Genomic DNA, 15735 nt, shown 5'->3' with positions numbered 1-15735 from the left:
ATGTTGGAAACTATAGGGGTTTATACAGAAGTAGACAAAGAAACTAGAAGTCATTTATAAATATAGCCATCAAGTAGAAAGAAACCACAGGTACCTCTGAATATACTTTTCATGAGTAGATAAGGCTAAACACAAGAGTTAATATATTTCTTTCCTATCTGTTTTAACTGACCATAATTTATATTATATTTTATATATATATACATATTATTTTTTAGTATTGAATAAAGTATGTCACCCATTCTTAATGTAAAAAGTAGTTGCATTAAATACTCATTCTAAAACAAGACCACCAGTTGTTTTTACATGTATGTGGTTCTTAAGTTTTTTTGGTTTTGGTTTTGTTTGGTTTGATTTTCTGTAACTCTGTGGCCTATTGTAGAAAAAAAGGAACATCATCCCTCTTTTTCATTTCATGAATTACAGCATGGAATTTGATGTAGCACCCATTTTGGAACATAGCCAAGAATATTTAGTTTTCAGGAGCACCTGATTACAATGTGGTTTCAGGAGGCAATGGAACTGGTAGATTGAGGAAGACCTACCTGGGTTCAGGTTAAACTCTGACATAAAATGGCTCTTTGACCCAGGTTAAATCATTTAATCTTTCATTGTCCCTGGCAGCAGCAAGGTGTTCTGAAATTGCAAAGCATATATGCAGATCTGCATTGTTAGAGAAAGTTCTTCACCAAAGTTCCCTATACTGTCTGGTAAATCTGGTTTGGTAAAGACAGACAATCAGACAAAACAAAAAGATTTCAAGCTGTAATGAAATAGGGACTTTGGGAAGATTGTGGGTATTAGCTATACGGAAAAGTAATTTTTCCCCCTAAAATGAGTTATTTAGATTGTAAGATAATCCTTCGAGATATATTATTCTGCAGTTTTTACCTGCAATGCAAATGCACTTTATTTTTTAAAATTAATTTAAATTTAAATACTAAAACTTAAGTACACGATAAGAAAAGAAAAAGAAATATTATAAACTTAAATACAAGATAAGAAAAGAAAAGAAAAAACATTTCCACATGCACAGCAGAATGTAAGAGAGGATTCAAAGTAAACAGCAATAAATTTCCATTTCAAGAAAGCCTATATAATGAATACTACACATTGTGTTCAGAGCTGTCCGTCTTTTCTCTGCTTCCTTTTAAGTTTTCTTTTGTTCTCTGACGTGCATTTTTTAGTTATTTTTTTCCTCCTTCCACCCCTCCCCCAAAGAAGGCTACAGTTAAGCCTTAATTATATGTGTGTGTGTGTGTGTGTGTGTGTGTGTGTGTAGGTCTCTCTCTATGTGTGTATATATATAGAGAGAGAGAGAGAGAGAGAGAGACCTACACACACACATATATGCTTATAACACTTAGATATCTATAATCATACTCATATGTAGACATAGATGTTCATATGCATCTGTGTAAAACTGTACTATACTTGTTTATCCTCTGTTTCTCTGAAGGTGGATAACATCTTCCTTCATAAGTCCAAGACTTTCCATATTTTCTAAGTCTACCAACTCATTTCCTGTTCCTCAGCAATATTCTAACCTTATACTGTCTAGTTATTTTTAAATCGTCTAAAATAATATTGATTAAAAAAAAAAAAGACATGAGCTCAAACCATGGGGCATCTGGATGGTGGCGCAGTGGATAGAGCACTGGCCTTGAAGTGGGTAGGACCTGAGTTCAAATTCGGCATCAGACACTAACACTCACTAGTTGTGTGACTCTGGGCAAGTCACTTCACCCCAATTGCCTCACAAAAAAAAAAAAAAGACATGAGCTAAAATAATATATTAATATAGCTGATATATAGGGGCAGCTAGGTGGCACAGTAGATAGAGCTCTGGCCTTGGAGTGAGGGGGACCTGAGTTCAAAATCTGGCCTCAGACACTTGAAACTTACTAGCTTCGTGACCCTGGGCAAGTCACGTAACCCCAAATACCTCACCAAAAACAAAACAAAAAACAAAACCACAACAAAATAATTACACCTCTCAAAGATAGAGCTCAGCAAAATTAAGGACAAATCTTATATATATCTGACATACAGTGTAGTTTCCCCATTTTTCTCTTTTGATTAAATCTATTTTAGCTTTAACTTTGTCTGAGATCAAGATTACTACCCTGTTCTTTTTTCCCCTAATAAATTCTACTTCTATTCTTTACTTTATATTTGTGTGTATCTCTTATTTCCTATCCCCCCTGACTCTTGTATTTTACTTCTACCCACTACCTTGCCCTCCTATTACTTAACCTACCCCCCCCAAGATCCTTCCTTTATCCTGTCTCTGTCCCACCCTTTCCTCTTACCCCCTTGTTTCTATCTGAATTTAGAAGACTTTTACAGCCTTCCAAATGTATGTTATTCCCTCTTTATCTCATTTCTGTTAATCTAGATACTCTTCTATACCTCCCCTTATCCTATTCCCTCACCCTCTTATTTCTTTACAAATTTTAAAGACTTTTATTCCCCTCTAAATGTATATATTGTTTTCTTTTTAACCCAGATCTGAGGTGAGTAGGGTTCCCTCTAAAATTCTCTCCCTTATTTCCTCCCTCCCTTCCTAAGCCTTTTATTTCTTTCTGAATTTAGAAGATTTTTATACCCTTCTACGTATATATGTATTGTTCCCTCTTTAACCCATTTCTGATGAGAGTAGGGTTCCAGAACTACTAGCCCTTTTCCTGCATCTAATTTCTCTGTCAGTTTTTCTTCTCACACCTCATTTGTGAGGTGTTTTCCTAAACAGTTTGACTTTTTAGGATTACATCATAGTCAGACCTACCCCAGTCTTTTGAACTACCCATTTACTAATAGCAGTCTTAGACAAATATTTTCATATGAAAAGTAAACTGTTCTTATTGAGTCCCTTGTACATATCCTTTGATGTATACCTTATATTTCTCTTGGATCTTGTTAATCAAATTTTCTGTTAAGTTCAGGGGTTTTTTGCAACAAAATCCTGAAAGTCTGGCAATTCATTGAATATCTTTTTTTTTTTTTTCCATTTGGGAGTATGCTTAACTTTGCTGGGTATGATATTTTCGGCCACAGCCCAAGTTCTTTTGCTATTTGATATATATAGTGTTCCAAGATCTGTGGTCTATAATATCACCTCTGCTAGGTCTTGTGTGATTCTAATTGTGGCTGTGCCATATTTGAATTGTTTTTTTTCTTGTTGGTCATAATATTTTTACTTTGAGCTGGGAGTTAATGATATTCCTGTAGGTTTTCCCCGTAGGATCTGTTTCAGATGGTGACCAGTTGGTTTTTTCTGTTTCTGCTTTCACCTCTTATTCTAATGCTTCAGGACAATTTTATTTAATTATTTCTTGTATTATTGTATCAAAATTCTTTTTTTGATCATAGCTTTCGTGTAGTCTGATTATTCTTATGTTTTCCCTTTATCTGACCTCAAGATCAGTTGTTTTTCTTGTGAGATGTTTCACATTCTCTTCTGTTTTTTTCATTCTTTATATTTTATTTTATTTCTAGGTCTCTTATAACTTTGCTGGCTTCCCCTTACCCAATTCTGATTTTCAAGGAATTATTTTCTTAAGATTCTAGATCTCCTTTTCTAGTTGGTTGACTTTCTTTTCCTAATCTTCTTGTTTTTCTTGGATTTTTTTTTAAAATTTTCCTCCATCTCTCTCATTTGATTTTTAAAACCTCTTTAAAGTTCTTCTATGAATTTGTTTTGGGTAGGTGACCTTACTCTTTGGGACAGGAGAGGCACTTTTTTTTTTTTGCTTTATTTTCCTCCTCTGAAGATGAACCCCAGTCTTCTCTATTCCCATAGTAACTTTCTATAGTTGGATTCTTTCTCCTTTGCCTGTTCATTCTTTTTTATTTGTAGCAGTTTATTATTGTAATCACCTCTAGTCCTGAGGTATGGGGGATGGTGCCTCTGGCAATACACACACACACACACACACACACACACGTATGGTAACTTTCAGTATAATTGGTTTTCTTTGCAAACCTCTGTATTTTATTTGATGCATTTAAAAACATTTTGAGAAGGACTCCATAGGCTTTACTAGATTGACAAAGGGTCTAAGACACAAAAAACAATAAAAACTGCTGATCTAAAGTAAGGAATATCTGCAAAGATATTGAGAACCTGGAGTGGGAATGGAGAATTAAGGGTGACTCTGGAAGACATTTTGGAGACAGAAACTTTATGACTGATTGGAGACGGAAAAAGAGCCAAGATTATGCCTGTGTTTCTAGCTAGGAAACTAAAACAAGAAATGGAGAGATTTGGAAAGGGAACCGTTTTGGAGGTGAAAATGGTAACTGAAAGATCTGTCATTTTGAAATACTTTTTTTTTACTTACTTATTATAGATTTGTATCCCTGGCACCTAACATAGTGCCAGGTACCCAGAGCAGTCACTTCACTGCTTGTTGAATCAGTATGTATTTGGAAATTTATGAGAATTCGCTTTTGAGAGGAAACTTTGTTATCCTCTCCCTTTTTTTTTTCATTAATATGATTGGGAATCATTTCCCCTATATTTATCAAATTGCTGTTTTTCATATTCAGACACTTTTGAATTAATTTTTATATGGGACCAAATTATCATAAGGGTGGTAAAGTTACTGAAACTTCAAGCTATGTGGGAGTATTTTCAAATGTTTGAGGATCACAATCTGTACCCATTTTTAAAAATTAACTACTATGCACAAAATTAAAATCTCATATGCTGTGTAAAAATAACAATAAACTTAATAATAGTTAATATTTATGTAATGCCTTAAGATTTGCAAAGCATTTTCCTTGTATTATCTCATTCGATATTCAGAACATAACTTGGAAATTAAATGTTATTATTCCCATTTTACAGATAAAGAAGCTGAAGTTGACAGGTTAGGTTACTTGCCCAGGGTCACAGATTTATTAAGTGTCAGAGTCAAGATTCCAACTTGAATTTTTTGACTCCAAATCCCAGATTCTATCCACTATGCCACCTAGCTTCCTCTTTAATCTGATAAATGTTTGTGTACTGCTAGGTATTGTAGTTTGGGGTTGTTTTTTTTTAAGTGTCATATAAGCCCCTTAAGGAACTTACAATCTAATTGGAGTAACAATACATACACACTTGAAAAATTAGACAAAAATACAAGGCAGCAGTAGGAGATGTCACAAAGCAGCTACAGACATTATGTGCTATGAGTTTAGAGAAGATGCTACTCTTGTCTTAGAAGATTAGGGAATTCTTCATGGAGTTCAGATTTGAGCTAGTCTATGTAAATTAGGTAAAATTTCCACACTTAGGACCTGGCAATGGCATTTTAGTGGCATTATAACAATCAGGCATTTCAGTAATACCCTCTTTCCTGTTCTTGCTTGGCCTGCCACCTTTCTTGCCCTGATAGTTCTCATAAGTAACACCTACCATAAGTAACCCTTCCTCTGCTCCTGTTCCTAAGCACCAAAATGCTCCTGGAAGAAATCACAGAACTGCTCTGAGTCCACCAAACATACCATCTACTCTCAGTTGGACCCTTGTTGCTACACAATATTAATTTTCTTTAATCTTCTATTCACTGTATCTCATTTTGTACAATGGCTAATACAAAATTACCCATTCTCTAGTGGACAGTTCAAATACCACCTCTTCTAAGAACCATTCCCTGAGATTATCCTCTCACGATTTCCCCCTTTGCACCCCATCTAGAACTTTACACTCCATGTATATGTCACATCCCTTTAATAGACTGTAAGCTTCACAGGGGCAGGGACTATTTCTCCCATGAAGTATCTGCTCTTCAGAGCCTATCACATGTGGTAGACACTTAATGCAAGTTAGATTGTTGAAGTTAATTACCAATCCTTTTTGATATTGATGTTGATTCCTTGTCCTTGGAAATCTTTCTTACTCCACCCCTTCAAATATTATTTACTCAATCAACTGTACAAGTATGGGATGGAGGTAGATAGGATCAGAGAGTAATTATGTGAAAAACGACTGGGAGGTTGTAATAGACTGAAAGTTCTGTATGACTCTTCAATATGCTGTGGTAGCCAAAAAGTCTGATGTGGTCCTATGCTGCATGAATAGAGTACAGCATTCACAATGAGGAAGGCAGAAGTTGTCATTTACTCTTCAATTTTCAGACCACGTCAGGAATACTGTGTCTAAGATGGTGATGGAATTTAAACTACACCACACAAAGATTGATTGAAGGATATGGAGATGTTTTTCCTAAACAAGGGAAGCCTGTGGGCTAACACAGTAGCTAGCATTGATACAGTATTTTCAGGTTTGCAAAGCACTTTACAGATGTTATCTCATATGATCCTTAGAAGAACCCTATGAGAAAGGTGTTATTATCCCTATTTTTACAGATAAGGAACCTTAAACTAAGAGGTTAAGCAACTTGTCCAGGGTCACACAGCTAGTGTCTAAGGCAAGATTCAAACTCAGGTTTTCCTGACTCCCACATTCAATTCTCTACCTATTGGACCACCTAGCAGTCTAGAGCTGCTATGGTTATTGAAAATACATTTTTGTTTTAGTTTTTAGGCAATTGGGGTTAAGAGACTTGCCCAGGGTCACACCGCTAGTGTCAAGTGTTTGGTCTAAGGCCAGATTTGAACTCAGGTCCTCCTGACTTCAGGGCTGGTGTTCTATCCCCTGCGCCACCTAGCTGCCCCTATAAAGTCTTTTTTTTTGTTTTTTGTTTTTGTTTTTTGGGGGGGGGCAATTGAGGTTAAATGACTTGCCCAGGGTCACACAGCTCGTAAGTGTCAAGTGTTTGGTCTGAGGCCGGATTTGAACTCGGGTCCTCCTGACTTCAGGGCCAGTGCTCTATCCACTGCGCCACCTAGCTGCCCTTGCTTACAGTTATTGAAAGAGTTATTCTATGAGAAAGTAGGATTAAACCTTTCTGCTTGACCTTAAAGGGTAGCATGGCATTGACTGTAACTGCTGGACTAGGAGTCAGAGAGGATCTGGGTTCAAATCCCTTCTCAGATACTTAACTTATTAGAGGTGTAACTCATTGCTAGTCACTTAACATCTTTAGGCTTCAGTTCCTCTTCTAAATGTAAGAGGTTGGACTATATGAACTCAGGTCCCTTAGAGCTCTAAATATATAGCATAGGACCAAAACTAATGTTGGAAGCAATAAGAATACACAACATAGCTTAATATTAATGAAACAATTCTTAACAATTGGCCTTGTCCAAAAAGGTAGGTTTCCAGTGACTGGAAGTCTTCACATAAAAGCTGTATGAACACATCAGGAATGTTGTAGATAGGATTAAAACTTTGAGTAAGTGATGAACAAGATGATCTGTAAGGTCTTTCCCAACTCTAGGGTTCTATAATTCCCTAAAAGATATAAGTCTTAGAATGATTAGCTGGAAGGGACCTTAGAGATCATTGAGTCCAACCCCTTCCTTTCACAGAGTTGGAAACTAAAGCACAGAAAGGGCACACATAGCATAAATTGTGTGAAGGTGTCTGAAACCATTAAATATCTATGCTTGGATCAACAAGTAAACCACAGTCCTTTGTAACTACTTCTTGAAACCAGAGGAAGATATTGTATCTGTACTTACTCAAGGTGCTCCTGACAGGTGCTTTTATGCCCATTTAGCCCTACCCTTTTTTAACCTGGTCTGCACCGTCAATAATTAAAGAAGTATCAATTACATCTCTAGTTTATATTCTCACAGCATCCAGTAAAATCTTTAGCCTCACAGGCAACCAATCCGTATGGTAACATGTAATGCCTTATACTTAATTTATATCTTACTCATCAACAATACTTCAATATTCCATTGCATCTGTGATTCCATGTCTATCCTATCTCTTTGTCTATCCTGTTCTCTTGTTGTAGTGAATACCAGTGGAAGATATAGGCTATCTTTTGTATATTCCTCACTTCTATTTTGAGAACAGGCCATCTACTTTGTTGATATATTCTTTTCATGATATCCTTGACACCACTTCTGCCCAGGTACTGTTTCTTAAATGTTGCAACCCTACTTATATGTACAGTTTGCTTTTCCATTTCCCTTTGAGTGGTTCCTCAAATTAAATTCTTCACAGATATTAGATTCCCATGATCTACAACCATCATACGATGTCACTGGAAGGATTTTCATGCTAAAGGATGGACATTTGTTTCAGAGAGGAGGCTGGAGTCATCAATAGGCTTTGCTGTTTCCCTAAAGCAATCTAGCCTTCTCTCTTTCTCTGATTCAATAATGCACCCAGGTCATTATCTCATTACTCTTGGGGAATTATAAGGAAGGCCTTGAAAGAATCATACTTTTGCAAAAGAAATACATATTTTTTACTAGTTGTGGTCATATTTGCTTTCAACTGTTTTTAAAATCTAGTTGACTGACTTACTACTTGCTATTCTAATAGTTTAGTTAATAGCTTACTTTGGACTAGTTTTAGTAAATGGGATAGTATGTCTGATACTAGTCTTTGATTTAAGCTTTTTGGAGTCATGATCCTAGATACCATCTTCTCTGTCCTTCAGTTTGGTCTTAGAATCTTCATGTACCTTTCAAGTTTAGTGGACTGAATTTTTCCCTCACTTTAAAGAACTTGTCTTACACTTGTCAGGATTAGAAGTCAATAATTTCTATAATCCTAAATTACACTAGTGGGAGATAGGCAGTTCCCGACTTAAAAAAAAAAATCATGTTCATAAGTTCATTTGTAATTTAGTCCTTTAGAACTCATACATTTTTCCTCAGATATATGAGGAAATCATAAATATTTGAATAATATATAAATGTAATAAACCTCATTATAAATTGTGGTTAAAATATTAGAATATCATACAAAAGCCTATTTAATTCATTGAGTGACTGAAATAGAGTATTTTTAAAATAAAAATCATAGGAAACTTTTTAAATAAACTTAATACAATTGGATCAGAAAATTGAATACAAAAGTTTTAAAAATTTACTTTGAATGCTGGTACTTGGGAAAAAAGCAGGTTTAATTAGCAAGATAGGAGACAAATGACTATCCTTGAATATTCTAAGAAGGATCTGAGAATGCTTTCAAAGATTTAATTATGTCTAATTTTACTTGAAAATTTATGGCCAAAGTATGAGTTAGTAAAGGTAAATCAGTAGAACTACCAATACTATCAGAAATCATTAGGTGAAATTTTTGATTCAGAAATTAAAGTAAAAGGAATGAGGATATTTTCCAGAGGTATCAGGCAGGAGTTACAAGAGAAGGAAAAGGACATAAGGGTGTGTGTGTGTGTGTGGGTGTGTGTGTGTGTGTGTGTGTGTGTGTGTGTGTGTGTGTGTGTGTGTGTGTGTGTGTGGTAGTAGTAGGTTAATGGCATGAGGGCTACAAGGGTGGGGAACTTCTGTGCCATATGTGGCCCTCTTGATCCTCAAGTGCAAACCTTTGACTGAATCCAAACTTCACAGAACAAATCCTTTTATTAAAGGGATTAACCCCTGGCAGAACCTCCAATTTCTATCCCTTCTCCTTGGACATAACTGCTCAGTCAGGGCAAAATAGATTGACAGAGTTTGTGATGGGAAAGCAGTTTTGACAGGGCTTCATTTTTTTTTTTTTTTTTTGGCAGTTGGGGTTAAGTGACTTGCCCAGGATCACACAGCTAGTAAGTGTCAAGTGTTTGGTCTGAGGCTGGATTTGAACTCAGGCCCTCCTGACTTCAGGGCCGGTGCTCTATCCACTTCGCCACCTAGCTGCCCTTGTGGGCTTCACTTTCTATCCACCCATTTCTCCTTCCTGAGGGTTTAATGTCCTTGACCTGCCCAAAGCACCTCATAGCAGCATCATATTTGGCCTATTCTCTGCCATTTCTTTAGTGAACCTTATTTCAGCTGAATTTTCTGAAGAAAGTAGCCATATTAAATTGATTCACACTAACTCTTTACCACCATGTAGGGATATGTGTATTTTAATACATGATATGTATGAGCTCAAAGTTATCTCTTAATTAATAGAATTTCAGGCAGTGTGAGATAAATGAAAATTTTCAAGTAGTGTAGAGCTAGAGATTTGAAGGAAGGGGACCTTCCTAAGGTCATCTTGCTTCCCTACTCAGCCTAGGGTAAAGTCTGATCCTGGAACAAGGGAGCATAAAGAGGCTTTGTGACTTCCTTTCTTCCTTCTTACTTGAAAGACCAGCTACTCTTGCTCTAATTCACTCTCCCCATCTACCCCTTGGTGGAAGTTTGAAACCTAGCTTCTTTATGAAGAAGGGAAAACCTGCTGTTGAGAAGACATGGAGTAAGCTGTCTTGCCCCTAATCATTTAGGAGTAAGCATATCTGTCAAGTAGAAGGTCCTGTGCAATGGAAGAAAATGCTAAATTTGAGCTAAAGGTTAGAGAAAATAAAGCTGTAATTTTTTTTCCCCCATTCAGATTCACAGACCCCTTGAAATCTATCCACAGGCCCCTTGGGGAATCTGGGGGTGGCAGTTTAAAAACTCTTGATTTAGTCTACAGACAGTCCTTTAGCTACTTGAAGACAGCTATCTTATTCCTCAAGTTTTTTCTTTCCTGGGCAAAATAAACCAAGTTATTTAACTTGATAATTAACTCTATAATAATTTTTAAAACAAAAAATACATAAGTATAAGAAGGCATGGAGAAGTTCATGTGGAAAAAAAATTAGGGGTTTTAGTTGAACATAAATATAAATCACCAGGGAAAAATGACAGCCAATTCCCATTCCCCTCTGCCGACTCCTAATTGATATTAAATTTGTTCCAACCTTATAGGCCATCAATTTATTTTTGAATATTGACTTATCCAGTGTGTTGAGCATTTTTCCCAGGTTTGTGTCAGGAGTAAATTTGATAAGTATTCCATTTATGCCTTATTATCCATGTCACTGATAAAAATATTAAATAGCTAATCACAGATCCCCAGGACTCTATAATTGTAGGCTTTTCAAGTGAACCTTGAGCCATTAATTCTATTAATAATATTTGTTAATAACTATTCTTTGGATCTATCCATTCAACCATTTTCCTATCTACCTAATTATAATTTCATTTAGCTCATAGTTCTCCATCTTGTTCACAAGGATAAATTCATGAGAGACTATTAGGAACACTTAGTAGATATCTTAGTAAGCTATGTTTTATGACATTCCCTGATGTACTAATCTAATAACTTTGTCGGAAGAGGAAATAAATTGCCATCATTTCTAGTCTAAGGTGCAACAACGACCAGTTGTGTACCTTATTGGGCCAAAATTACCAAAGAATAGCTTCTCTTGATGTTTCCACCACCTTTTAGAGGATGAAATTTTCATGAATAGCTATTAAATGACATTTATATAGCACTTTAAGGTTTGCAAAATACTTCACATACTTTCCCTCATTTGAGTAAGCCAAGACATTAGTTGCTCTGCTGTTGATAGAGAACTCCAGTAGATGTCTTGGTAATTGAAGGTCCTGCTGTTATTTTATGTGTCTGTGTAAGGCTTGTGATCTGTTTTCTAAACTTATCATCTGTTTCCTGCTTCTTTCCAGGTCATTTAGAGTATATAGCTATCAAAATATCCCTTATAGGGGATATTATCCCCCTGTAGGTCTTCACTGAAATATTCTCTACCCAACTTCCTATTGCTGACTCCTGGATTTTTTTGTATGATTAAGGCGTTTTAATAGGCCCCTACTCTGTTTATTCAGTTCTTTTTAAATAAGTTATATCCTTCCAGAACCATCTTCCAGTCATGGGACTATCCCACCAAGTCTCAGTGACAATTTATAAAGTCAAATTTGCTTCCTTGCATTAGAATCTCAAGTTGACCTTCCTTGTGTCTAATACTTCATGCATTTATACCTAGACATCTGAGGTCATGAATTTTTTTTTGTCTCCTATGAATTACTCTTTGCTGTTTTTGCTGTTCTTCCTGCATTGTGGCTACCCTGTGTAATCTAACTTGGTAATGTACTAATATAGTATATAGATATTGCCTTATAGATGCTACAGATCAAAAGTTTTTATAAAGCTACTGCCTGATTCATTCCTCATTCCCTTCCCGGAAGTCCATAGAAATCGCCTCCCAATCATAGGTCCTATAGCCCCTGCACTTCTCTTTTAAGCCCCTACCATGTTTCTTGTTTCATCTAGAGTCTGGGCAGTGAGTGACTGGGTGACTTGGACCCAGGCCTATCTTTATTACTGCCCAGGGTGAAGCCAGAACTCTCCTTCAAGACCTAGCCCCAGCCCTCATGGGTTCTACAAGATTAAGGGATTTTTCTCTAAGAAACTAAAATGGGATTAAAGGAGGTGCACTGTCAGCCTGCTTAGCTGACCCCTTTACAAGATACTAACTAAACTACTTCATAGATTGGTTATGAGGCAAGTATTATATAAAAAAGTGAGCATCTATTATTTTATGTATATCAGTATAATTTGTTGCTCAAGAAATATGGTGATCTGCTCACAGCTTTAAAAACAGGAGAAACAAATACTTTATCCGTCTTACCTACCTGATAAGGGCATTTTATAACACAATTTTAATTTCTAATAGCATTCCATTGGATGAATTTCTTACGTATTGATATTACATATACTAATGTATTATAGTTCCCCCCCCAACACACACACACACACACGCACAGGATGCGAACATTGGTACTGATTTAACTGCATCAAAATTTATCTGGTTAGTCATATTTCCAAAGCTCTGCCTTTCCTTATGGTCCTGACTGGCCATCCTGAAAAACCAAATTGCATTATTACTGTTCATTCATTTTGTAAGCTTTATGAAATGGTCACCTTGTTACCTAAGTAGCTCTTCTTGGTGTAACTTCAGCAAATGTTAATACAAAGTTATTTCATTACAGGAATACAAGCGCAAATTAGCCAGAGTATCCCAGGTTCGAAAAGAACTCAGATCTCGAATCCAGAACCTGCCAGATTTGTCTCGGTTGCCCAATGTTACAGGCAGCCATGTGCACCTGCCATTTGCTGGAGACATCTACAGTGAGGATTGATGACTACAGCTTTTTCCAGGGCCTCAGGACTTTGCAAGAGCTGGAGATAGGTTAAGTGGATAGTCTTGTAGTATTATTTTTGTACATTGTTGAAAAAGTGAAACATAGATATCCCCAACAAAATACAAAAAAAAATTAAATATATTTAAAATGTTGGGTTTTTTCCTATTTTATTGGCAAGTTAACATGACAATTTAAAAATTGACATCCATGTGTTAATATGTCCACAAAGAAGTGATTATTTTAAAAAGATCCTTTTATATATTTTTTGATCCAGGGCCCTGTGAGAAACTAAAACCTTTCTATTTTTCTTTATGTAATTTTGAAAGTTCCTCTTTATGTTTCTGCATTAATATGTGAATGTAACTTCAATATCTAATCACTGTATAATATGTAATTTCTTCAGGAAAAGAACTAATCAGGAGGTTGGGACATTATTCTCATATATTATAGGGATTTGATGGTAAAGAGGACATAAAGTTGACAGATTAAGGCTAAGCTTACCTGGGTCTATCAACCCCAATGTCTCCTTGTCTGTGCTTCTCAGTGCTTTTGACTCAACACACATGAAAATGGAAATCACTTTGTGAGTCAAACTGAGGACATTCACATTCTAAGGGTAATATTTACACCAACAAGAGAGTAATTTTTCTGAACTTACTGGAAACTTGTTTAATATTACAAGAATATGGAAACAAGTTAGAGTATCCCAGAATAGACTTCAGTTATCACCCCAGCTCACTGTGTCCCTGAGCACATCGATGTTCCATTTACATGTAGTCAATGGGAAAGTAGGAGAGTCTAATTTGCTTATTGCCTATTAAAAGCATAACCTTGTTTATCTTAATTTGCCAACTTTCAGTGTTGGAAAAACAGCATGCTTAATTGGGTACATACATTGAGTATGCCACCATTTATTACTTGAATAAACAAACTTGGAAATGCTTTGTAGGAATTCATCAATTCAAAGAGTTGATCCCTCAAGATATTCTTGGTTCTGGAGCTAATTTCATAAGGTTTAAATCTTTATCTCTTACTTATGGAGATAAATCTATGCTTTATCTTAAGTATCCTTGATCTCATTAATGTGAAGAAATCTACAATATCAATTGGACTATAAAAACACATTTTATGACTTTTCGCAACTATAAAATCTTAAAAAGCTTTCATGTCATTTTTGGCTCCAGTATCTAGATAACACTACAAATAGAACATTGTAGATGAGTTGCAGTGTTCTATGTAGTTGCCTGGACACTTTTAATGTCCCATCAAAGTTTTTGAATAAAAAGCAGTGCTACAGGGTAGATCTGGTATATTTTGCATATATCCAGAGTTACCAAAACAAATATGGTTTTTTCTTTTATTTGTAACACTGTGTGTTAGAGCTATTGGATCCCTTGCTTTCTTTTTAAAGTGCATTTTTTAGCAATGGGTTTGTACCAGGTAATAGCCATTTTAGTATAATTGTTCATGACATTGTCAATAAATGATGGAAATTTTTCATTTTGTGCATTGCTTTGCAGATTAGACATTTTCATTTCCGTTGTAAGTATATGTGACCTAGAATAGACAATAAATTATCATCTCTTTTTACATCTTAGAAACCAAAAAGGTCTCCATAGTCTCAGTGTTTTCAGTGTAAATATTTCTTTTTCAGTATTAGTTAATCATATTCATAGATAGTGTGCATGTATAATAGAAGGTAAATATTTATTTTCTAAGATACAACTATGAAAAAATATCATTAAAGTGAGGAAACTTCATAAAGCGCATTTTTATAAAACCTATGAAGGAATTTAGAATAATTTCATCTTTCATGCAGTAAATGTGTGACTAGAAATTGTACTGGTGTAATCTGAGCTCTCCCCAGCACATAAATAAATAAATATAGGAAGCTCCTCAATTACAAATGCCCCATGTTTAGATCTTCCTGTCCAATCCTGGCATATATAAATGCCAACTATGTGTAAGGCACTGGAGCTATAAAGACAAAAGAGAGAACAGTCCCTACCTTCCAGGAACTTATATTCTGTTGGGGGAGGGGAGGAGATACAGCACAAAAGCAAACATTTAAAAAGGGAACATCAGGACGTGCTTCCCATAGGACGGCCGTGGATTGGGCCTTGATGAAAGTAAGGGAGGCAAACACGCCATTGAGGAATGAATACATTCCAAATTTTGAGGACTACCTTTGCAAAATCATGGAAATGGGAAATAGAATGTCAGAGTTAGGATATAGCGAATAGGTCAGCTTGACTGGAACGCAGAGTGTTTGAAGGGAACTGTGAAACAAACCTAGAAAGGTAGGCTGGAAGTTACCATGTGTGTGCCTTTAAATACCAAGATAAGAAGTTTGTATTTTATCTAAAGGCAATAGCTTTTGAAGGTTTTTTAGCAGGGGAGTAGCATGGTCACATGTGATTTAGGAAGATCATTTTGGCAGCTATGTGAAGGATGACTAGAAGAAGGAGAAATCTGGAATCTAATTCTGTTGGTGGGGTCCAGGTGAGGTGATGACTGCCTGAACTAGGTGATGTGGTACGCGTTTTCTCATAGAAATGATGCTATAAATATTTAGGTTCAGGCTCGCCCACAAAAGCCTGCCTGGAAACCTCATGTATTTAACCCCAGCATAGCTATGGTACTGTAAATGCTAACCAGAGAACTTTGGCAGAAGAAGACTCTTCTTTAATAAGAGGATATAGCAGTAATTACTACAGTTTAGCCACTGGGCCTCACTATTGGAATCAA

At 36.0% G+C, this 15735-nt stretch overlaps 1 protein-coding gene across 1 annotated transcript in view; it reads left to right on the top strand.

Annotated features, from left to right (window-relative positions):
* The window catches only part of RPRD1A (regulation of nuclear pre-mRNA domain containing 1A), a 95368-nt gene extending 80884 nt beyond the window's left edge, over window positions 1–14484 (top strand). Inside the window, exon 7 of the mRNA XM_027868826.1 lies at window positions 12835–14484. Within this exon, the coding sequence (XP_027724627.1) occupies window positions 12835–12984 (150 nt within the window). The 3' untranslated portion in view covers window positions 12985–14484. The remainder of the gene's footprint in view (window positions 1–12834) is intronic.
* Window positions 14485–15735: the final 1251 nt, after the last annotated feature.

Source organism: Vombatus ursinus, unplaced genomic scaffold, assembly GCF_900497805.2.
Source record: "Vombatus ursinus unplaced genomic scaffold, bare-nosed wombat genome assembly UNPS02014791.1, whole genome shotgun sequence".
Lineage (NCBI taxonomy): Eukaryota > Metazoa > Chordata > Mammalia > Diprotodontia > Vombatidae > Vombatus > Vombatus ursinus.
This window is presented reverse-complemented; position numbering and strand designations above follow the sequence as displayed.